This window comes from Tachyglossus aculeatus, chromosome 2 (genome assembly GCF_015852505.1).
Source record: "Tachyglossus aculeatus isolate mTacAcu1 chromosome 2, mTacAcu1.pri, whole genome shotgun sequence".
NCBI lineage: Eukaryota > Metazoa > Chordata > Mammalia > Monotremata > Tachyglossidae > Tachyglossus > Tachyglossus aculeatus.
Genome location: NC_052067.1, coordinates 147653097 through 147673689, shown reverse-complemented (window position 1 = coordinate 147673689; position 20593 = coordinate 147653097). Strand labels below are relative to the sequence as shown.

The following is a 20593-nucleotide window of genomic DNA, read 5'->3' as shown; positions in this document are numbered from 1 at the left end:
TGCACATAGTAAGCACTTAATAAATGCCATTATTATTATTATTACAAATCGGCAACATATAGAGACAGTCCCTATCCAACAACGGGCTCACAGTCTAGAAACACAGTCCTGTGTTATGGTGAGACCTTGGGCAAGTCACTTCACTTCTCTGTGCCTACATTACCTCATCTGTAAAAATGGGAATTATTAAGACTGTGAGCCCCACGTGGGACAGGGATTGTGTCCAAACTAATTTGCTTGTGTTAGTGCAGTGCCTGGCACATACTAAGTGCTTAACAAATGCCACAGTTATTATTGTTCTGCCAATTTTCTGGTGGAAATGAGTCACACCCACCTAAATATTTTCCAGGCTCATCTCTGGAACCTGTCATTTAGATGAGCAAACCTGGCAATCTGTCAGTCTTTCAGTGTATCGGTTGTAGACATTCATTCATTGATTCAGTCATGTTTATTGAACGCTTACTGTGTTCAAAACACTGTACTAAGTGCTTGGGAGGGTACACTATAACAACAGCCACATTCCTGCCCATAACAAGCTCACAGTCTAGAGGGGAGGCAGTCATTACACTCTTGCCAGCCATTCTGACGGCATCTCCGAAGTCCTTCAAAACACTCTGTTAAATGTCATTTGTTCCCATTATGTATTTACATCAAATCGATCAGTTTTATCTAATTCATCTTGTGTACTCACCCAAATATTCTATGTGCTATAAAATATTGTGGGTGTTGAAATCTCCTCAACATCTGTACTGGTATATACTGTTATATGTTATATACTGGTATATTGTTGCCAACTTGTACTTCCCAAGCGATTAGTACAGTGCTTTGCACACAGTAAGCGCTCAATAAATACGATTGATGATGATGATATCAGTTATTCTAAATCCTTTTTAAATAGTGATAATTATTTTGAGGCACGGTACTAAGTACTGGATTGAATAAAAGCAAATCGGTTTGGAAGAAGTCCCTGTCCCATGTAGGGCTCACAGTCTCAATCCACATTTTACAGAGAAGGAACTGAGGCCCAAGAGAACTGAAATGACTTGCCCAAGGTCACAAGGAAGACAAGTGGCGGAGCCAGGATTAGAACCCATGACCTTCTGACTCCCGGGCTGGTGCTTTATCCACTATGCCATGCTGCTTCTTTACATTCCCTGAGAAATCCTATTCTAACATGTATTCTGGACATGTAAATCTTCTCTATGGGGCATAAATGAAGACTTTTACGACATGAAAATGTTAACCAATTCAAACATTTTCATCTTTGGAATTGATTTCTCTCTTTCTCTCTCATCTTTTTAAGGCACGCAGACACCCTTTCCACCTTTTTCAATGCAGCATTTAATTAGACATGTTTAGCCGTGGTCTAGTCCCAATTAGTTGAACTTTCCTTGTCCTACTAGTTAAATTGTTTGGATGTTTAATTATGATATCTGACAATATGTTCTTTTCTTTCGAAGTACTTGTCATCTCAACATAGACTTGTCCAGTTACCTTACAATTTTTTCTCTTGCATAATTGCAGTGTAGAATAAGCTCGGTTTATTTCAGGGTAGGCTGCTGCTGTTACCCAAAGTTAATCATTATTTTTGCAATTGTCCATCAGCAATGCTTCCCAAAAGAAGATTTTTGAGATTTCTTTGTAATTGAACCGGAAAAATGAACACCTACAAATTGAATAAGTTAACTCATAATGTCTGTCCCCCTCCCCATCCCCCCCGCCTTACCTCCTTCCCCTCCCCACAGCACCTGTATATATGTTTGTACGTATTTATTACTCTATTTTATTTGTACATGTTTATTCTATTTATTTTATTTTGTTAATATGTTTTGCTTTGTTCTCTGTCTCCCCCTTCTAGACTGTGAGCCCGCTGTTGTGTAGGGACCGTCTCTATATGTTGCCAACTTGTACTTCCCAAGCGCTTAGTACAGTGCTCTGCATACAGTAAGCGCTCAATAAATACAATTGAATGAATGAATGAAGTACAAGTTATTGTTCAAGCATAAAAAAACCAGTGCTTCGGATTAGAAAAGAGCTATGATTAATTGAGAAATTTTGAATTTTCATAGGGTTTTAAACCTCATCTACCTTTATAACACGGTCACTTGAAATCATTGGCTTTTGAAGATACAAAGGAATGCTTGGAGAATTAAGAATTAACATTTTGTATAGCTATATTTTCTTTTTGAAAACTAGATTGAGAAAAACTGTGAAAGAAAAAGCAATGCCCCAGTTAGTTTATTTTTGAAAATTTCAAACAAAATTTAAAAGGTATCAAAATAGTTAAAGAAATGATCAAAGTTGAATAAAGTGAAGCCAGAAAAAATACGAAGGCTGCTCAGTGAACTATAAAAGTGTGTTGTATGATCAAGGAAAAATAGAGTTTCTTAATTCTATTTCCTTTTATTTTCCTCAATTTTTTAGGATTTTCTGGGTCAGGTGTTTTGCACATTGGGAGAAATTGTTGGATCTCAGGGGAGCAGACTGGAAAAGACGATAGTGTGAGTATACCAGCTGTTTAATTTGCATTTTTCAGGACTGACAAGATGCTGTATTCCTAGGACAAGTTGGGTTCATGTAGTTTATGTTCATGTTTCAAACCAAGGGCAGCTTCACTCATATGCACACACTGTAGATATGAAGCCACTTAGGAATGCTGAGCCACAGTTTCCAAGTCGCACTAACGAATCACTTCTTTAGATGAAAGAATAAGATTGAAGCATACACGTTTTTAATGTTCTGCCTTATTCTGTCATTCATTTGGATCACTCATCCTTTCTTTCAGAATAATTTGAAATATTTGCACGACTTTGCATTTTTCCCCAAAGTTTACGAACCCCATCAGTAAATTTACCATGCGCAGAACACTGTATTAAGTACTTGGGAGAGTAGAGCTAGAAACTGCAATATCTGCCTTCTAGGAGTCTACAGTTTACATATAGTTGGGGTAGTGCCATATCTTTTATGTGGGAGTAGCATGTAAACTTGAGAAAAAGGTTTTCGCAAGGGGACACGATAGAGGTGCGACTTGCTTAGCTAGGTCTCCCTTAACAGTGAAGGTCTTCTGGGCCACTTTTTTTTACTCCGTCAATTAAAATATTGTTTTTCTCCATCCCTCCCTCCCATTCTCTCCTCTGATTGGTTCCCCCAGACGAGATCTTATCGTTGGGCAAATCTTCCGGTTGGGTCCCCAGATCCCCAGTTTAGTGTTAAAAATTTTTGCCTGTCAGGCGGGAGGCCTGGATTTGATTTCCCAAATCTTCCAGTTGGGTCTCCAGCTCTGTAGCTTACTGTTAAAATTTTTGACTGTCGTGCAGGAAGCCTGGGTTCGATTCCCCCCCCAGTGCAAAAAATTATCAAGTGCTTAGTACAGTGCTCGGCACACAATAAGCACTCAATAAATTCATTCATTCATTCAATTGTATTTATTGAGCACTTACTGTGTGCAGAGCACTGTACTAAGTGCTTGGGAAGTACAAGTTGGCAACATATAGAGACGGTCCCTACCCAACAGTGGGCTCACAGTGTAGAAGGGGGAGACAGAGAACAAAACCAAATATATTAACAAAATAAAATAAATAGAATAGATATGTACAAGTAAAATAAATAAATAGAGCAATAAATATGTATAAACATATATGCATAAATACAGGTGCTATGGGGAGGGGAAGGAGGTAGGCCGGGGGGGATGGAGAGAGGAAGGAGGGGGCTCAGTCTGGGAAGGCCTCCTGGAGGAGGTGAGCTCTCAGTAGGGCCTTGAAGGAAGGAAGAGAGCTAGCTTGGTGGATGTTGGGAGGGAAGGCATTCCAGGCCGGGGGATGATGTGGGCCGGGGGTCCACGGCGGGACAGGCGAGAACGAGGCACGGTGAGGAGATTAGCGGCAGAGGAGTGGAGGGTGCGGGCTGGGCTGGAGAAGGAGTGAAGGGAGGTGAGGTAGGAGGGGGCGAGGGGATGGACAGCCTTGAAGCCCAGGGTGAGGAGTTTCTGCCTGATGTGTAGGTTGATTGGTAGCCACTGGAGATTTTTGAGGTGGGGAGTAGCATGCCCAGAGTGTTTCTCGACAAAGACAATCCGGGCAGTGGTGTTAAGTATGGATTGAAGTGGGGAGAGACAGGAGGATGGGAGATTGGAGAGGAGGCTGATACAGTAATCCAGATGGGATAGGATGAGAGCTTGAACGAGCAGGGTAGCGGTTTGGATGGAGAGGAAAGGGCGGATCTTGGCAATGTTGCAGATGTGAGACCGGCAGATTTTGGTGACGGATTGGACGTGAGGGGTGAACGAGAGAGAGGAGTCAAGGATGACACCAAGGTTGTGGGCTTGTGAGATGGGAAGGATGGTAGTGCCATCAACCGTGATGGGAAAGTCAGGGAGAGGGCAGGGTTTGGGAGGGAAGACAAGGAGTTGAGTCTTGGACATGTTGAGTTTTAGGTGGTGGGCAGACATCCAGATGGAGATGTCCTGAAGGCAGGAGGAGACCTGAGCCTGAAGGGAGGGAGAGAGAGCAGGGGAAGAGATGTAGATTTGGGTGTCATCAGCGTAGAGATGATAGCTGAAGCCGTGGAAGCGAATAAGGTCTCCAAGGGAGTGAGTGTAGATGGAGAACAGAAGGGGATCAAGAACTAAACCTTGAGGAATCCCCACAGTAAGGGGATGGGAGGGGGAGGAGGAGCCTGCAAAACAGACTGAGAATGAACGACCGGAGAGATAACAGGAGAACCAGGAGAGGACGGAGTCTGTGAAGCCAAGGTTGGATAGCGTGATGAGGAGAAGGGGGTGGGCCACAGTGTTGAAGGCAGCTGAGAGGTTGAGGAGGATTAGGATAGAATACAACTGACCGACTCCAGTGAGGCAAGCTTCTTTTGTTGGGTGGCGGAGGAGATGGGGCTGATGGGTTCGCTTATTGTGCTACACTTTCAGCTTCTTCTCTTGTGTCCCCTCTCCGAATATACCTGCTAAGATTCCCTCCCTCAAGCACACAAACCAGAACCGTATTTTCCCAGGCTGCCCTCCATCATTCTCCACACTCACTGTATCCTATTTCTCCTGGCAGCAGGCACTCTGTTTCTCAGTTCTCCTACCAGTCATGTGCTCTTTCCTTAATCAGTCAATCAATTGATGGTATTTCTTGAGTGCTTACTGTGTGCAGCGCACTGTACTGCGCACTACAACAGAATTAGCAGACAGGTTCCCTGTCCATAATGAGCTTACAGTCTAGAGGGGGAGACGGACATTAATTTGAATAAATAATTTATAATATATTAAAGATTCAGTCATTCAGTCAGTTGTATTTATTGAGTGCTTACTGTGTGCAGAGGACTGTACTAAGTGTTTGGAAGAGTACAATGCAATCAATCAATCAATCAATTGTATTTATTGAGTGCTTACTGTGTGCAGAGCACTGTACTAAGCACTTGGGAAGTACAAGTTGGCAGCATATAGAGACAGTCCCTACCCAACAGTGGGCTCACAGTCTAGATACACAAGAAACAGACTCATTCCCTGCCCATAATGAGTTTACAGTCTAGAGGAGCTGTGGGGTTGGAGGTGGGGCAAATATCCAATGTCCAAAGGTCACAGATCCAGGTGCATAGATGATGCAGAAGAGCTGGGGAAAAGAGGGCTTAGTCAGGGAAGGCCTCTTGGAGGAGATGTGACCTCAACAATACTTTAAAGGTGGAGAGAGTGGCGGTCTGGTGTTTGTGGAGGGAGAGGGCAGTACAGGACAGAGGAATGATGTGAGGAAGAGGTTGGCAGTGAGATAGATAAGATAGGGACACCAATGCTCGTGCTAGAGGAGCAGTGTTTGCCTGGCTGAGCTGTAGGAGATTAGTGAGGTGAGGTAGGATGGGGCAAGTCGATTGAATGCTTTAAAGACATTGGTAAGACTTCCAAGAACAAAACCTCTAAGAATCAATCAGTCGATGGCATTTAGAGAAGCAGCGTGGCTCAGTGGAAAAGAACACGGGCTTTGGAGTCAGAGGTCATGAGTTCGAATCCCGGCTCCGCCAACTGTCAGCTGTGTGACTTTGGGCAAGTCACTTCACTTCTCTGTGCCTCAGTTCCCTCATCTGTAAAATGGGGATTAAGACTGTGAGCCCCACAGGGGACAACCTCATCTCCTTGTGTTTCCCCCCAGCGCTTAGAACAGTGCTTTGCACATAGTTAGTGCTTAACAAATACCAACGTTATTATTATTATTATTATTCTCTGTTCCTCAGTTGCCTCATCTGTAAAATGGGGATTAAGACTGTGAGCCCCCCGTGGGACAACCTGATCACCTTGTAACCTCCCCAGCGCTTAGAACAGTGCTTTGCACATAGTAAGCGCTTAATAAATGCCATTATTATTATTATTTATTGAGCACTTACTGTGTGCAGAGCACTGTAGTAAGCTCTTGGGAGAGTATAATACAACAGACTTGGTAGACATCGGGAAGCAGTGTGGCCTAGTGGATATAGCAAAGACTTGAAAGTCAGAGGACCCGAGTTCTAATTCTGACCCCACCACTTGTCTGTTGTGTGACCTTGGGCAAGTCACTTCACTTCTCCGTGTCCGTTTCCTCAACTACAAAATAAGGATTAAGACGGTAAGTCTCCTGTGGGACATGGATTGTATCTAACCTGATTATCTTGTATCTATCCCGGTACTTAGTAATCAGTCAGTTGTATTCAAGTGGTTACTGTGTGCAGAGTACTGCACTAAGCTCTTGGGGGGGTCCAGTATAACAATAAGCAGACACGTTCTGTGCTCACAGCAGTCTAGAGGGGTACAGGCCTTCTGCGTGGCAGATGAGAATTCTACCACTGAAGCAGTAATGCCAATGCAAACGAATATTTGAAATAGCAGGAGGTTGGGGGAGACCTTCAGCCTGGATATGATTGCTGGAGTTCGAGGGGTCTTCTGGGAGGGGAGAGAAAAGGGATGAAAGGATTTATTTTAAGAGATGTTATTGGAAGGACAGAAGGATGGAAGGGGAAAGAGGAGTTTTCCTCCCCTTACTAGTCTGGTGGGACCTCACTATCTTCTGTATAAGTGGAAAGGAACAAAGTCCGGCCTAAACTACGAACAAGTCAGTCAGTCGTACTTATTGAGTGCTTACTGTGTGCAGAGCATTGTACTAAACACTTGGCAGGGTACAATATAACAGACACATTCCCTGCCCACAATGAGCTTACAGTCTAGAGGGGAAGATAGGCATTAATATAGATAAATAAGTTACAGATGTGTATGTAAGTACTGTGGGGCTGGGAGGATGGATGCGTAAAGGGAGCAAGTCAGGGTGACACAGAAGGAAGTGGGAGAAGAGGAAATGGGGTGCTTAGTCAGGGAAGGCCTCTTGGAAGAGATGGGCCTTCAATAAGGCATTGAAGGGGGGAGGAGTAACTGTCTTGCGAATATGAGGAGGGAGAGCGTTCCAGGAGAGAGGCAGGATGTGAGGGAGAGATCGGAGGTGAGATAGATGAGATCCAGGTACAGTGAGGAGATTGGCGTTAAAGCAGTGAAGTTGTGTGGGCAGGGTTGTAGTAGGAAAGTAGCAAGGTGAGGTGAGAAGCAGCGTGGCTCAGTGGAAAGAGCACGGGCTTTGGAGTCAGAGGTTCAGATCCCGGCCCTGCCAACTGTCAGCTGTGTGGCTTTCGGCAAGTCACTTAACTTCTCTGTGCCTCAGTTACCTCATCTGTAAAATGGGGATTAAAACCGTGAGCCCCCGTGGGACGATCTGATTACCTTGTAACCTCCCCAGCACTTAGAACAGTGCTTTGCACATAGTAAGTGCTTAACAGATACCATCATTATTACTATTATAGAACTGGCAAGGTGATGGACTGCTTTAAAGCCAGTGGTGAGGGGTTTCTGTCTGATGTGTAAGTAGATGTATATGTTGAAAACACTCACTAATTATAATTATATTATGTAAGTATATGTTGCTGAGTTGTACTTCCCAAGTGCTTAGTACAGTGCTCTGCACACTGTAAGTGCTCAATAAATACGATTGAATGAATGAATAGATGGACAACCACTGGAGTTTCTTGAGGCGTAGGGAAACGTGGCCTGAATGTTTTTTTAGAAAAATGATCTGGACAGCAGAGTGAAGTACGGTCTGGAGTAGGGAGAGTTTGGAGGCTGGGCGGTCAGCAAGGGGGCTGATACAGTAATCAGGGTGGGATAGTATAGGAGGGAAAGCAGAAAATGTTTTCCAGCTGTTGCCCAAGGCTTGGAGCCCTCTCATTCATTCATTCAATTGTATTTATTGAGCGCTTACTGTGTGCAGAGCACTGTACTAAGTGCTTGGGAAGTACAAGTTGGCAACATATAGAGATGGTCCCTACCCAACAGCGGGCTCACAGTCTAGAAGGGGGAGACAGACAGCAAAACAAAACATATTAACAAAATAAAATAAATAGAATAAATCTGTACAAGTAAAATAAATGGAGTAATAAATATGTACAAACATATATACATATATACAGGTGCTGTGGGGACGGGAAGGTGGTAAGGTGGGGGGATGGGGAGGGAGAGAAGGGAGAGAGGAAGGAGGAGGCTCAGTCTGGGAAGGCCTCCTGGAGGAGGTGTGCTCTCAGTAGGGCTTTGAAGGGAGGAAAAGAGCTAGCTTGGCGGCTGTGCGGAGGGAGGGCGTTCCAGGCCAGGGGGAGGACGTGGGGCGGGGGTCGACGGCGGGACAGGTGAGAACGAGGAACAGTGAGGAGGTTAGCAGAGCGGAGGGTGCGGGCTGGGCTGGAGAAGGAGAGGTGAGGAGTTTTTGCCTGATGCATAGGTTGTTTGGTAGCCACTGGAGATTTTTGAGGAGGGGAGTAACATGCCCAGAGCGTTTCTGCACAAAGGTGATCCAGGCAGCAGTGTGAAGTATAGATTGAAGTGGGGAGAGACAAAAGGATGGGAGATTAGAGAGGAGGTTGATGTAGAGAGTCGGGATATGATGAGAGATTGAACGAGCAGGGTAGCAGTTTGGATGGAGAGGGAAGGGCGGATCTTGGCGATGTTGCGGAGGTGAGACCGGCAGGTTTTGGTGACGGATTGAATGTGAGGGGTGAACGGGAGAGCGGAGTCGAGGATGACACCAATGTTACAGGCTTGTGAGATGGGAAGGATGGTAGTGCCGTCAACAGTGCCCTCTGTTAGATTAATGTGCCCGGAAAGGGAATCTGAGCCTATTCACATCGCTAAGGACCGAGGCTTCTAGCTCCAGGGACGGTGAGGGGAAACAGGTGGTCCTCAGGGTGAAGGGAGGACCCTGTTACCCCCCTGAATCCCAACCTGACTCTGCCCCCTCTAATTCATGAATGAATGCCCAAGATTGAGCCATACTTTGTAGAACTGAATAATTGCCATGTAAAGCTGCCTCTAAAATCTCTGGGAATTTGCCCGATGTAGACTCCCTGTCCATACAATAGGATTAGCTTCACTGTTCCTTTGAAAAGCATCACATTCCACTAGTTGGGAACCGCCAACCCCTGAGATTTCTCATTGTAATTCTCCAACCTTCTGTACAGTTGACACATCTCATTAACAGCCAGTTTGAGCAAGTAATTTTCCTATTCGAGTCAGGACCTGAGACCCCAAAGGTTTAAGGAACATAAGAGTGAAGCATTGTTATAGTGAGTGTTTGCAGAATTTCCCAAAATACTCATTGTACCTGTTCTAATAATAATAATGATGATGATTATATTTAAGCATTTATGTGCCGAACGCTGTCCTAAGCTCTAGCATAGATACAAGGTAATCAGGTTGGACACAGTCCCGATCCCACATGGGGCTCACTATCCCAATCCCCATTTAACAGATAAGGTAACTGAGGCACAGAGAAGTGACTTGCCCTAGGTCAACCAGCAGATAAGTGGTGGAGCCAGCATTAGAACCCATGACCTTCTGACACCCAGGACCATGCTCTGTCCACTATGCCCTAAATGCTGGGAACTTCTAACCACGCCCCGCCTTTACAACTCAGAGTTAAGATTTGGATTCCATGCACACCACCAAGAACAGCGCAAACTGCACCGAGATCAGTATAGCAATACTACAAATCAGCGCTTAGAACGGTGCTTTGCCCATAGTAAGCGCTTAACAAATGCCATTATTATAGTTATTAAATCTACACTAGAGAATATATGTATGCCTAGAATCGTAGTGACAGGCAGAGAGCAATATCGTATGGTCAGCATTAATTCTGCCATGGGTAACCTCTGTACCACAGTAACAGTCTGGGTTCAAGCTGTAAGTACCCTCTAGACTACAAGCTCATTGTGGGCAGGGAATGTGTCTGTTTATTGTTGTATTATACTCTCCCGAGCACTTAGTACAGTGCTCTGCACGTAGTAAGCACTCAATAAATGCGATTGAATGAATGAATGACCTCAGTTTAGGAATAAATCCACCCGCTTTAAGGCCTTGCTGCTTTTCTCTATCAATCAATCATATATATTGAACACATGTTTTGCAGAGCACTTTTCTAGGTAAACAATTATCAATCAATGCTATTTATTGAACATTTACTGTGGGCGCAGCACTGTATTAAGGTCTTGGGAGAGTACAGCATAAGAGTTGGTAGAAATGTTTTCTGCCCTCAAAGAGCTTAGTGGAATGTTCTTTCAGTATTAGCGGGTAAGTGCTATCAATGATTTGAGAAGCAGCATGGCTTACTGCATAGAGCCTGGGCCTGGGTTCTAATTCTGGCTTTGCCTCTTGTCTGCTGTATGACCTTTGGCAAGTCACTTCACTTCTCTCATCCTATCCCGTCTGGACTGCTGCATCAGCCTTCTCTCTGATCTCCCATCCTCGTGTCTCTCCCCACTTTAATCCATACTTCACGCCACTGCCCGGATTGTCTTTGTCCAGAAACGCTCTGGGCATGTTACTCCCCTCCTCAAAAATCTCCAGTGGCTACCAATCAATCTGCGCATCAGGCAGAAACTCCTCACCCTCGGCTTCAAGGCTGTCCATCACCTCACCCCCTCCTACCTCACCTCCCTTCTCTCCTTCTCCAAACCAACCCGCACTCTCCACTCCTCTGCTGCTAATCTCCTCACCGTACCTCGTTCTCACCCGTCCCGCCATCGACCCCCGGCCCACGTCATGCCCCTGGCCTGGAATGCCCTCCCTCCGCACATCCGCCAAGCTAGCTTTCTTCCTCCCTTCAAGGCCCTACTGAGAGCTCACCTCCTCCAGGAGGCCTTCCCAGACTGAGCCCCCTCCTTCCTCTCCCCCTCGTCCCCCTCTCCATGCCCCCCATCTTACCTCCTTCCCTTCCCCACAGCACCTGTATATATGTATATATGTTTGCACATATTTATTACTCTACTTATTTATTTTACTTGTACCTATCTATTCTATTTATTTTATTTTGTTAGTATGTTTGGTTTTGTTCTCTGTCTCCCCCTTCTAGACTGTGAGCCCACTGTTGGGTAGGGACTGTCTCTATATGTTGCCAGCTTGTACTTCCCAAGCGCTTAGTACAGTGCTCTGCACACAGTAAGTGCTCAATAAATATGATTGATTGATTGATTGACTCTCTGGGCTTCAGTTGCCTCATCCACAAAATGGGGATTAAGACTGTGAGCCTCATGTGGAACAGAAACAGTCCAACCTGATATGCTTGTAACCCCCCAATACTTAATACAGTGACTCTAAAATACTAAGCGCTTTACAAATAACACAATGATTATTAGTAGTATTATTATTACCTTGTCATGCCTGGATTGGGGAATGTTGGCTTACGTTCCTCTGTTGGTTTGATACATCGTTTTTGGGGGGAAAGATACCCAACAGAGGGCCAGGCCAGCATTCTAGCTGAATTTCAGACCGAACATGGTCACTGAGGATACTTCCTAAGATACAGTGGTCTTTCTGCTAGATCCCATTCAGTAATGGGTCTTCATTTGCGCAGAAGATAATGCTATGTGTAGCAGACCCGATTATGCCTTTGTTTATGTCCACAATGATTTTCCTCACGCTTGATGTTAAACATATTGAGGTTGTACCTCTATTTCATTCCACTATATTTCAGGCTCGGTTTTCACATTCATTCAGTCAGTCAGTAAGTCAGTCAGTCAAGTCAGTCAGTCAGTCATATTTATTGAGCGCTTACTGTGTGCAGAGCACTATACTAAGTGCTTGGGAAGTACAAGTCAGCAACATATAACAATAATAATGTTGGTATTTGTTAAGCGCTATGTGCCAAGCACTGTTCTAAGCAATGGGGAGATTACGAGGTGATCAGGCTGTCCCACGGGGGGCTTACAGTCTTAATCCCCATTTTACAGGTGAGGTAACTGAGGCACAGAGAAGTTAAGTGACTTGCCCACAGTCACACAGCTGACAAGTGGCAGAGCCGGGATTTGAACCCATGACCTCTGACTCCAAAGCCCGTGCTCTTTCCACTGAGCCACGCTGCAGACGGTCCCTACCCAATAACGGGCTCATGAAACCTATCTGTTCCCACAATTAGATAAGAAGAACAAAAGGAGATAAAATTGCTAGAATTTAATAACTTGGGCATTGAGATAATTGTAAATATCAAAATGATCTGGGAATATTTTTAAAAAATCATTAATTTTCAAAGAATCCCAAGCTCAACATCTAGGAACTCCACAATCAAAACTTGTGCAAGGCTTACCTTTAGAACTATTTTGGCTCCAGGAAACTTTATGCCTCCTTTTATCAGGGAACTACAGTGTTTAGACTTCAGATCTAATTTGTGTGGATATATGTCTTTATTAATAGTTGTACGAAAATTGAAATGAGTCTGGAAATGGTAATTGGATTAATTACTTCAAGTGCACTAAGAAAGCAACCCCTGAATGTTAAGAATGATAACTCATCTGTGGTTTTGATTAGTTTGAGAAAATTCGAATTTTAAATATCTGTCAACTGCAGGAGTTATGTAACAAACCTTTAAGTAATAATTGTGGTATTTGTTAAGCACTTACTATGTGCTAGGCACTGTACTAAGCACTTGGGTAGATACAAGGTAATTGGGTGGTACACAGTCCCTGTCCCACATAGGGCTCTCAGTCTTAATCCCCATTTTCCGGATGAGGTAACTGAGGCCCAGAGAAGTGAAGTGATTTGCTCAAGGTCACACAGCAGACAGGTGGCGGAGCCAGGATTAGAACCCAGGTCCTTCAGACTTACAGGCACATGCTCTATCCACTAGGCCATGCTGCTTCTCAAGTGCTTAAGGAAACACTTTAGCATTATCTTTATCAAATGTACATAGTTGTACTCATCACTGCTCAGGAACTTTTCTAGGGGAAGCTTTTATATGTTTTCTGTGAAATAGATTTAGTCAATTGTATGTCTTGATTTCTGTGTGCAGACCACTGTACTAAGCACTCGTAGTGGGTGGCGAATATGTTGTTGTAGTATACTCTCCCAAGTGCTTAATTCAGTGCTCTGCACACAGCAAGTGCTCAATAAATTTGATTGAATGAATGAATACGAGAGCGGGATGGTCCCCCCTTCCCCTATATCTATTTTCCCAAATACTATCTTACTCCCAACCAATAATAATACTAATAACGATGGCATTTGTTAAGTAGTTACCGTGTGCCAAGCTCAATTGCTTAGTACAGTGCTCTGCACACAGTAAGCGCTCAGTAAATTAGATTGAATGAATACAGTGTCCGTCCCACATGAGCCTCCCAGTTAATTTAGGAAAGAGAGCAGATATTGAATTCCCATTTCACAGATGAGAAGATTGAGCCACTGAGACATTCAGTGACTTACCCAGGATCACACAGCAGGCAAGTGGGGGAGTCAGGATTAGAACCCAGGTCCTTTTCACTCCCAGGCTCGTTCTCTATCCACTGGGCCATGCTTCTTGCTCATAGGGCTAGGAAACTCAGTTCTAAGAAATTGGGGTGTGCGAGTGAACTTCAGATAAATGTTTTCCTTTAAATTACCTCCCGATAAAGCTAACAATGGAAAGTTGTGGGGCTGCTGAACATTGAATTACATATAATCATGAAAACACAGGATGGTAATATTCATTGAGTAGTAACAATGCGGTAGAAGCTGGGCAAAGCAGAGGAGGAATCAATTTTTCCGCAGGAGGCTCCATAATTAACATTAACTGGGGCTTGCATATCCAGATGGAAGTTCCTAATGATGTCCTAGCCTCCTGTTTGTTCCTACTTAACTCTGTCGACCTCTGCTCCTTCCCACTCATCCACTTACCATTAATTCATTCATTCGGTCGTATTGAGTGAGCGCTTACTGTGTGCAGAGCACTGTACTAAGCGCTTGGGAGAGTACAGTAGAACAGTAAACGGACACATTCTCTGCCCACAAGGAGCTCACAGTCTAAAGGTGGGGAGACAGGTATTAATAGCCCACACATTTCGCTCCTCTGTTGCTAACCTTCTCACTATGCCTCAATCTCATCTGTATTGCCATCGACCTCTGGTCCACGTCCTACCTCTGGCCAGGAATGCCCTCCTTCCTCATATCGGCCAGACAATCACTCTTCCCCCTTTCAAAGCCATACTGAAGGCCCATCTCCTCCAAGAGGCTTTCTCAGACTAAGCCCCACTTTTCCTCATCCCCCCACTCCCTTCTGCATCACCCTGACTTGCTCCCTTTGCTCTTCCCCCATCTCCCAGCCCCACAGCACTTAATATGATATATATATATATATATATATATCTGTCATTTTATTTATTTGTATTAATGTCTGTTTATTCGTATCATCGTCTTTCTCCCTCCCCCTAGACTGTAAGCTCATTGCGGGCAGGGATTGTCTCTGCTGTTGTATTGCACTTTCTCAAGCACTTAATATAGTGCTCTGCACATAATAAATGGTTAATAAATACGATTGAATGAATTGAAGTAACAAACATGGACATTAAGTGGTGTAGGGCTGGGAGGGGGGATGAATAAAGGGAGCAAGTCGGGGTGATGCAGAAGGGAGTAGGAGAAGAGGAAGGGGGGCTTAGTCTGGGAAGGCCTCTTGGAGGAGATGGGCCCTCAGGCTTTGAAGAGAGGGTGAGTAATTGTCTGTCGTATTTGAGGAGGGAGGGCGTTCCAGGCCAGAGGCAGGATGTGGGTGAGTGGTCAATGGCGAGATACAGTGAAAAGGTTAGCACTAGAGGAGAAGAGTGTGCAGGCAGGATTGTAGTAGGGGAGTAGCTTGGGAGGTAGGAGGGGGCAAGTGAGTGCTTTAAAGGCAATGCTGAGGAGTGTTTGATGCCGAGGTGGATAGGCAACCAGTGGAGTTTTTTTTTTGAGGAGTGGGGAAACGGCCACGTGAAGCAGCGTGGCTCAGTGGAAAGAGCCCGGGCTTTGGAGTCAGAGGTCCTGGGTTTGAATCCCAGCTCTGCCAATTGCCAGCTGTGTGACTTTGGGCAAGTAACTTCACTTCTCTGTGCCTCAGGTCCCTCATCTGTACAATGGGGATGAAGACTGTGAGCCCCCTGTGGGACAACCTGATCGCCTTGTAACCTCCCCAGCGCTTAGAACAGTGCTTTGCACACAGTAAACGCTTAATAAATGCCATTTAAAAAAATGTCCAACTTGAGACACACACTTAATCTCATCATCACTAATCATTGTGCCATTTCTGACTTCACCAGCTCTGTTTCCACTCTCTGACCATAATAATAATAATAATAATGGTATTTGTTAAGCACTTACTATGTGCAAAGCACTGTTCTAAGCGCTGGGGTGGTTACAAAGTGCTCAGGTGTCCCACGGGGGGATCACAGTTTTCATCCCCATTTTACAGATGAGGTAACTGAGGCACAGAAAAGTTAAGCGACTTGCCCAAAGTCACATAGCTGACAGTTGGCGGAGCTGGGATTTGAACCCATGACCTCTGACTCCAAAGTCTGGGCTCTTTCCTCTGAGCCATGCTGCTTCTCTAACCGTAATCTCCTTACCGGCTACACTGCCGCATTCATTCATTCAGTCGTATTTATTGAGCGCTTACTGTGTGCAGAGCACTGTACCACATCCTGTTCTCACCCTCCACAGAGACCTCTGATCTCCACACTGCCTCCTGTATTGTAGGCCATCATCATCTATCTGGAATTTCTCCCCAACTGTCCTCTCTCTTGATGCATACATTGACACTCATCATCATCAATCGTATTTATTGAGCGCTTACTATGTGCAGAGCACTGTACTAAGCACTCATACTTCCCCTCTTTCTGCCAAACTCAGCTCCCTCAAGTCTTCCTTTGTTAATTTTGCACCACAAACCCCCAACGTGGATCTCCTCCAGAGAAGCAGCCTGGCCTAGTGGAAAGAGCATGGGTTCGAGAGCGAGAGCACCTCAATCAATCAATCAATCATATTTATCAAGCGCTTACTGCGTACAGAGCACTGTACTAAGCACTTGGAAGAGTACATTATACAGAATTGGTAAACACGTTCCCTTCCCACATTGAGCTTCCAGTCTAGAGGACCTGGGTTCTAATCCCATTTCCATCAGTTCCCTACTGTGTGACCTTGGACAACTGACTTCTCTCCCTGCTGTGGTTTCCTCATCTGTAAAATGGGGATTAAAAACCTGTTTGCCCTCATAATTAGATTGGGAGCCCCAAGTGGGATTGAGACTGTGTCTGACCTGGTTAACTTGTAATAATAATAATAATAATAATAATAATAATGGCATTTATTAATCAATCAATCAATCGTATTTATTGAGCGCTTACTGTATGCAGAGCACTGTACTAAGCGCTTGGGAAGTACAAGTTGGCAACATATAGAGACAGTCCCTACCCAACAGTGGGCTCGCAGTCTAAAAGGGGGAGACAGAGAACAAAACCAAACATACTAACAAAATAAAATAAATAGAATAGATATGTACAAGCAAAATAAATAAATAAATAAATAGAGTAATAAATATGTACAAACATATATACATATATACAGGTGCTGTGGGTAAGGGAAGGACTATGTCCAAAGCATTCATTCATTCAGTCAGTCGTATTCATTGAACACTTACTGTGTGCAGAGCACTGTACTAAGCACTTGGGAAGTACAAGTTTGCAACATCTTGCAGCATCGACAAGCTTGAAAGGGCCAGTGACTTTCTATGCTTCCCTGTGTCACAAAAACACCGGAAAAACAGCACTGCTCCCTAGCTATTCCTCACACTATCCCTACGCCTGCAAAAACCCGTAACATCCTCCACAAATTAACCCTGCTGAGAGCTTACAAGCATAAAGCACAGGCCTCGGGACTGGGGAGAGCCCCGGGTTCTTAATTCAGATGGGCTCCGGGCCCCCAAGAGACTTCCAGACTACGGCGGGGAGGGCAAGAGACGATTCAGTTGATATACGAAGAAAACAGGCTAAATTTAGCGGGTTAAAAAACACACAAGTGAAAAAAAAATCCTCTGACTACTGTTCTGGTGGCTCCACGCTATACCACTTGAGTTTTCATAGAGGCCTCAGTTTCCCAAACAGTGAAGTCACAAAGAAAGAAGTGAAAGGAGGTAGCCTGGCTACCTCCTCCAGGAGGCCTTCCCAGACTGAGCCCCTTCCTTCCTCTCCCCCTCGCCCCCCTCTCCATCTCCCCATCTTACCTCCTTCCCTTCCCCACAGCACCTGTATATATGTATATATGTTTGTACATATTTATTACTCTATTTTACTTGTACATATCTATTCTATTTATTTTGTTAGTATGTTTGGTTTTGTTCTCTGTCTCCCCCTTTTAGACTGTGAGCCCACTGTTGGGTAGGGACTGTCTCTATGTGTTGCCAACTTGTACTTCCCAAGCGCTTAGTACAGTGCTCTGCACACAGTAAGCGCTCAATAAATACGATTGATGATGATGATGAAATGTTCCCTCCTGCTTCATCTCCTCTGTGTTCCAAGGCTCCTCCATAGAAGAGAGGGTTTATAGCCAACTGCCCGAAAGGCTCATTAAAGGTTATCTAATTACTTAAACCTTATCTTAAGTCCAAAGCACTTACCTATATTTTCAGGCATATATTTGATACTTAAGGACACATTCAATGGTGAAATACCGGGAAATACCAATTTTCCATTTCCTAAAAGCCAACCCTGACCATTTGACTTAATAATAATAATAATAATAATAATAATAATAATAATAATAAGATGATGATGATGATGATCTTCATCCCCATTTTACAGATGAGGGAACTGAGGCCCAGAGAAGTGAAGTGACTTGCCCAAAGTCACACAGCTGACAATTGACAGAGCCGGGATTCAAACCCATGACCTCTGACTCCAAAGCCCAGCCTCTTTCCACTGAGCCACAATGCTTAATAATCATATTAATAATAACCACTGTAATAACAATAATAATAATAATAATAATAATAATAAAAGTTGTACTTCCCAAGCGCTTAGTACAGTGCTCTGCACACAGTAAGTGCTCAATAAATATGAATGAATGATGGTATTCATTAAGTGCTTACTATGTGCCAAGCACTGTTCTAAACACTGGGGTAGATATAATGATGTGCATTATAGCTATAATTCTATTTATTCTAATGGGTTTGACACCCATCTACGTGTTTTGTTTGTAGCCTGTTGTTGGGTAGGGACCATCTTTATATGTTGCCAACTTGTACTTCCCAAGCACTTAGTACAGTGCTCTGCACACAGTAAGCACTCAATAAATATGACTGACTGAATGAATGAATTTGACCAGCACTGTTTGAAAGCACTGTTCTAAGCACTGGGGAGGTAACAAGGTGATCAGGTTGTCCCATGTGGGGCTCACAATCTTCATCCCCCTTTCACAGATGAGGTAACTGAGGCCCAGAGAAGTGAAGTGGCATGCCCAAAGTCACACAGCTGACAATTGGAGCCAGGATTTGAACCCATGACTTCTGACTCCAAAGCCCGGGCTCTTTCCATTGAGCCAGGCTGCTTCTACCCCAGCTCTTAGAACAGTTTTTGGCACATAGTGATCACTTAACAAGTATTATCATCATTATCATTATGGTTATTATTATTATTACTATGCTTTTGCTTTACTCCTGGGCTTGTTCCATTAAGTGGCAGAAATGTGAGCTTCAGGCTGACTTTGGGTACCATGAAATCATTTTTATTTTATCTCTCCCCTCTTTTCCAGTCTCAGTATCATTGAGCATTCACTATGTACTGAGCAGTGTACTACACTCTTGAGTCGATAAAATATAGTAGAGTTGTTAGGCCTGAACCCTGCTCTCAAGGAGCTTAATAATAATAATAATAATAATTTTGGTATTTGTTAATTGCTTACTTTGTGCCAGGCAGTGTACTAAGCACTGGGGTGGATACAAGCAATTAGGGATGGACACTGTCCCTGTCCTGCATGGGGCTCACAGTCTCAATCCCCATTTTGCAGATGAGGTAACTGAGGCACAGAGAAGTGAAGTGACTGTCCCAAGGCCACAAAGCAGACAAGTGGTGGATCCGGGATTAGAACCCATGACCTTCTGACTCCCAGGACTGTGTTCGATCCACTATGCCAAGCTGCTTCTCAATCCAGGTTGGGATACAGGCATTAAAATAAACCATAGATGGAGGAAGCAGCAAAGTAAAAGTATAAGTGTGTAAATGTACTGGGAGTGGGATGATTATCAAGTGCTTAGGGTTTGCGGAATCAACTCAGCTGTGTGACTTTGGGCAAGTCACTTAACTGTGCCTCAGTTACCTCATCTGTAATAATAATAATAATAATAATAATAATAATAATAATAGCATTTGTTAAGCACTTACTATGTGAAAAGCACTGTTCTAAGTGCTGAGGGGATACAAGGTGATCAGTGGAAAGAGCCCGGGCTTTGGAGTCAGAGGTCATGGGTTCAAATTCCGCCTCCACCAACTGTCAGCTGTGTGACTTTGGGCAAGTCACTTCACTTCTCTGTGCCTCAGTTACCTCATCTGTAAAATGGGGATGAAGACTGTGAGCCCCCCGTGGGACAACCTGATCACCTTGTAATCTCCCCAGCGCTTAGAACAGTGCTTTGCACATAGTAAGTGCTTAATAAATGCCATCATTATTATGATTATTATCAGGTTGTCCCGCGTGGGGCTCAGAGTCATCATCCCCATTTTACAGATGAGGTAACTGAGGCTCCGAGAAGTTAAGTGACTTGCCCAAGGTCACACAGCAGACATGTGGCAGAGCCGGGATAAAATGGGGATTAAGATTGTAAACGCCACATGGGACAACTTGATCACTTTGTATCCTCCCCAGCGCTTAGAACAGTGCTTTGCACATGGTAAGCACTTAACAAATACCAAAATTATTATTATTATTATTGAGGGCGTAGGCAATGCAGAAGGGGAGGATGGATAGGGTGGGGAAAGGGGAGGTGAGTCAGGGAAGGCTTCCTGGAGCAGAGATGATTTTAGAAAGGCTTCAAAGATGGGGAGAGTAGTGGTCTCTTAGTTATGAAGGTGGCGGGGAGACCCAGGAGGAAAGCTGCAGTGAAGGAGGGAACTGCGGGAGGGACCAGCTCGAAACACGTTAAAAGCGTTAGTGTTAAAGGAGTGAAGTGTGTGGGTTGGATCTTAGTGGGAGAGGAGTGAGCTTGTACAGGAGCGGGAGAATGGATTGAGTTCCATTAAAGCCAATAATCATCATCATCAATCATATTCATTGAGC

The 20593-nt window shown here is 44.3% G+C and overlaps 1 protein-coding gene across 1 annotated transcript in view; it reads left to right on the top strand.

Annotated features, from left to right (window-relative positions):
* CPNE8 (copine 8) overlaps window positions 1-20593 on the top strand; it is a 371034-nt gene that overhangs the window by 126392 nt on the left and 224049 nt on the right. Inside the window, exon 7 of the mRNA XM_038765237.1 lies at window positions 2425-2501. Within this exon, the coding sequence (XP_038621165.1) occupies window positions 2425-2501 (77 nt within the window). The remainder of the gene's footprint in view (window positions 1-2424; window positions 2502-20593) is intronic.